Genomic DNA, 3,470 nt, shown 5'->3' on the forward strand with positions numbered 1-3,470 from the left:
GCATCTCAGCACTCCACTACACAACCCAATCACCAGAAAATAATGTTGGCGTTGTACATTTCTGCAATCCATGGATATGTACAATCTCAACGTCAATTTGAAACAAAACAGTGGTTAATTTGAAAACCTTGCTCCCTTTCCAACTTTTAGCATAAACAAACAACTTTGGGTATGTTTAGGCAAGTAAAACAACTTGGTTAATGTTAGGATCATGGTTTGTGTTAGGTTTAAATAACAACAACCTTAAATGTGACTCACGGTTGAAATGACTGGGACTTGAACGCAGCCCTCTGGTGTGAAAGGCAAGTGTTTACGCCCTCCATCCACCCCGACCACAACACCCTTACTGGCCACCGTGCCAATAGCCGACTCTATAACGTCTCTATATGTTCATATTTTTGGTTGAGAAACGTAATTTTCTACGTATCTGGGATTACAGAAAATTACAACATTTATCTAATTTCTAGTCTGTCTGACTGTTTGGTCCTGCTCCATGGTGGCTGGACCAATGGTCTGGTAGAGGTCCTGGTCCATGGTGGCTGGACTGAGGGTCTGGTAGGTGGAGTCTGGCTGGGATCTGGAGGCTGCAGCACCGTTCTCATAGGTGACACTCTGTAACAAACAATATAAAATTCAGTAAGATGACAAGACATTAGCCTGCATCCGGATCACGTGAACTTACATTCTGTTTCGTTCTCCAGTTCTGGCGGGCCTTTTTAGAAATTGCAAAGTCGACGGGCCAATCAGGGACTCATGATGGAACCAACAATGACAGTAAAAATAGCTACAAAGAAATAAACAAAGTCACCTGCAAGTTTCTGGTATCTGAGTTCCCCCTGGTGTTCGAACCTGTGGACACTGGACAGACAGTACAAAGTTGTTCTTTGATCAACACTATCTCCAAAATAATTGTAAAATAGCTACGCTGGTGCACAGCGCAAAATGTTGCAGTTTCACAATAACGTATTTCAAATGATTTAATCTCAACGTCAGGTTTTGCCTCAGTTAAGCGTGTCTGTCCACCACTACTACTCTGGTTAGAGTGCTGGGCTGGGTGAAGCCATGAGATGGCTAAACAAACCTGTCCTTCTAACAATGTTAAAGTTCTTTTTTAAACATTGTTGGACTGTGGACCAATAGAGAGCCAAAGTGAAACGTCACTTCCTGCTTTCTCCCTGTACCAGCGCTGTGAAAAATATGAATGGCGGTGATTGACAGTGTGGAAGGTAGCTCACCATCACTTTGCCTCTGTGTCTTCCATCTGTAGAGCAGCAGAAGACTGACAACCAGCACCACCACCACACCCACAGTCACACACACTATCAACACCTGCAAGTCACCTGGGTGAGAGGGACAGCTGGGAACAGGGCCTATAGAGGGAGGGAGGGAGGGAGAGAGAGAGAGAGAGAGAGCAAGTCACAGAGAGAGAGAGAGAGAGAGAGAGAGAGAGAGAGAGAGGAAGGCAGGGGATGAAGGGAACACAACATTATGAAGGAGACAATCCTACCCACTACCACTGTGCCACCCTGACCCTGTAGAAAAGGCTCCGTAAGGCCCCACCATCAGGCCTGTTCGTGGGGTAACTAATGCTCACAAACCCTGCAACCCAACACATCATCGGTGATGATGTCGGAGTTCACCTTGTGAGGTCATCGGTGATGTCAGAGTTCACCTTGTGAGGTCATTGGTGATGTCAGAGTTTCCCGTGTGAGGTCATCGGTGATGTCAGACGGTCTAGGCTGTCTCCAGACTGTGTGATGTCAGACGTGACCTTGTGAGGTCATCAATGATGTCATATCTCCCGGGACCTTGTGAGGTCATCAATGATGTCATACCGCGAATGTGCTGAGGTATAAAAGCGATGTTCCACTATGCTATACTATCCATGTCTCTGCAATCTGTAAGCTATCTACGCTCTCTCTCTCTGTATGTTGCTTGCCTGATACTTCTGCCTGATATTCCAAATAAAAGCCTGAAAGACATCTCTGTGGTTCTAACCAATCAGTCATCGCGCGCTCTTACCTAAGATCCAGCGAAACTCAACAAACTTCCTTACAATGGACCGTACACATTGTGCTGTGACCAAATAAAGACAGGCATGTCCTTGTCCGGTTTCTTTACATCCTTCCTTTCCTCTATTCCATTTCACCAAGCTCCGCCACTTGACAGGGACTCATATGCTCTATCTATCCACTCCCAGGAGGGGACTCGCACCTCATCAGCCAATCAGGATGAGCCACTCAGACCTGTGGTCTCCCACCCACTCCCTATTCCACTTTTCTGTGGCGAGATGGAGGTGAAGGTTGTACAGGGAGGCTCCCAGGAGGCTATGAATGTGCAGCAGGGAGGAGCTAAAGAGCTTACGAGCTCAGAACCTTCCTAAAGTTGAATTCAATTGAAAAATGAATGAACAAACCTTGGTCAGCCTCCACAGACAGGCTGTACGGGTCGGAGCGTGTGTTCTCTTTGTTCTTCAAAGCACAGGAGTAATTCCCAGAGTTAGCTGTGGTCAGAGGGTTGAGCTGAAGGGTGGGGCCGGTCTCATCGAGGGCGTGGCCATTTCTGTACCAGGTGACGTCCAATTGGAAAGAGCAGACTGCAGTGCAGTTCAGTGTAACTCTGCTGCCCACTTTCATCACTCTCTCACTACTGAAGCTGGAGATCCTCATTCGTTGGCCATCTGTAATAAATTCATTTGACTTAATTTTCAACTGATAATTTGTATTGCCTTTTCTCCTTCAAATTTACAGCATGTAGATTCATTTAAAATCTTACCAATGACTGTGACAGTCACTCCTTTTGGCTCAGTAAAAGTTCCTTGACTGTCCTTTGCTTCCATTCTGAAGCGGTGAGTCTTTGAGTCTGTGAATTGTATATCCATAATCTGCAAAGTGCAGTTTCTGATGAGGTCTCCCAGGTATCGGTAGCGGCGGTCGTTGTTTGTAGAGCTGCTGTCGTACACTGATGGAGTGGTTCCTTGGCAAATCCTATGGTCCACACACCACACAACCCTCACTATCTTAAACTCCTTCAGGGATGTGAAGGAGCAGGGGATGGTCACAGTCGATCCTTTCACAGCACAAATAGAGTTTGGATAGTTGACCCTTTCACCCAGAGCACCTGGAAGAAAGAACAGGACATTGGATTAGAGAGTTGCTGGATGACACTGTAGTCGTCAGGATCCTTCTTGAATCTTTACGCAGATGAGCGTAACATCACAAGGACTTCAGCAGCTCCTGGATCAACTTTGGTTATTCTGTAACAACTGGAGCTCCAAGTCACTTTTGAAATAAATACATAAATAAATACATACTGTACATAAATAAATAAATAAATAAATAAATAAATAAATAAATAAATAAATAAATCAGAATAATGATTTTCCAAAACAAAGCCAGTAATCAATCACACCAGTAAGATTTAGGTGACAGTGACTGGTGCATACACAGTCATATGACTACCTGGGACTG

General features: G+C 45.1%; 1 protein-coding gene across 1 annotated transcript; it reads right to left on the reverse strand.

Moving 5' to 3' along the window:
* Positions 1-415: 415 nt before the first annotated feature.
* LOC310798904 (uncharacterized protein) lies at positions 416-2,072 on the reverse strand (the record flags this gene model as incomplete). Its single annotated transcript, XM_083661462.1, has 4 exons — positions 416-612; positions 809-858; positions 1,236-1,370; positions 2,057-2,072. 4 exons carry the CDS (start codon positions 2,070-2,072, stop codon positions 457-459), a joined length of 357 nt encoding a protein of 118 aa, XP_083517588.1. The 3' UTR covers positions 416-456.
* Positions 2,073-3,470: the final 1,398 nt, after the last annotated feature.

The sequence above is a fragment of the Poromitra crassiceps genome (assembly GCF_964638095.1).
Source record: "Poromitra crassiceps genome assembly, chromosome: 26".
Taxonomy (NCBI): domain Eukaryota; kingdom Metazoa; phylum Chordata; class Actinopteri; order Beryciformes; family Melamphaidae; genus Poromitra; species Poromitra crassiceps.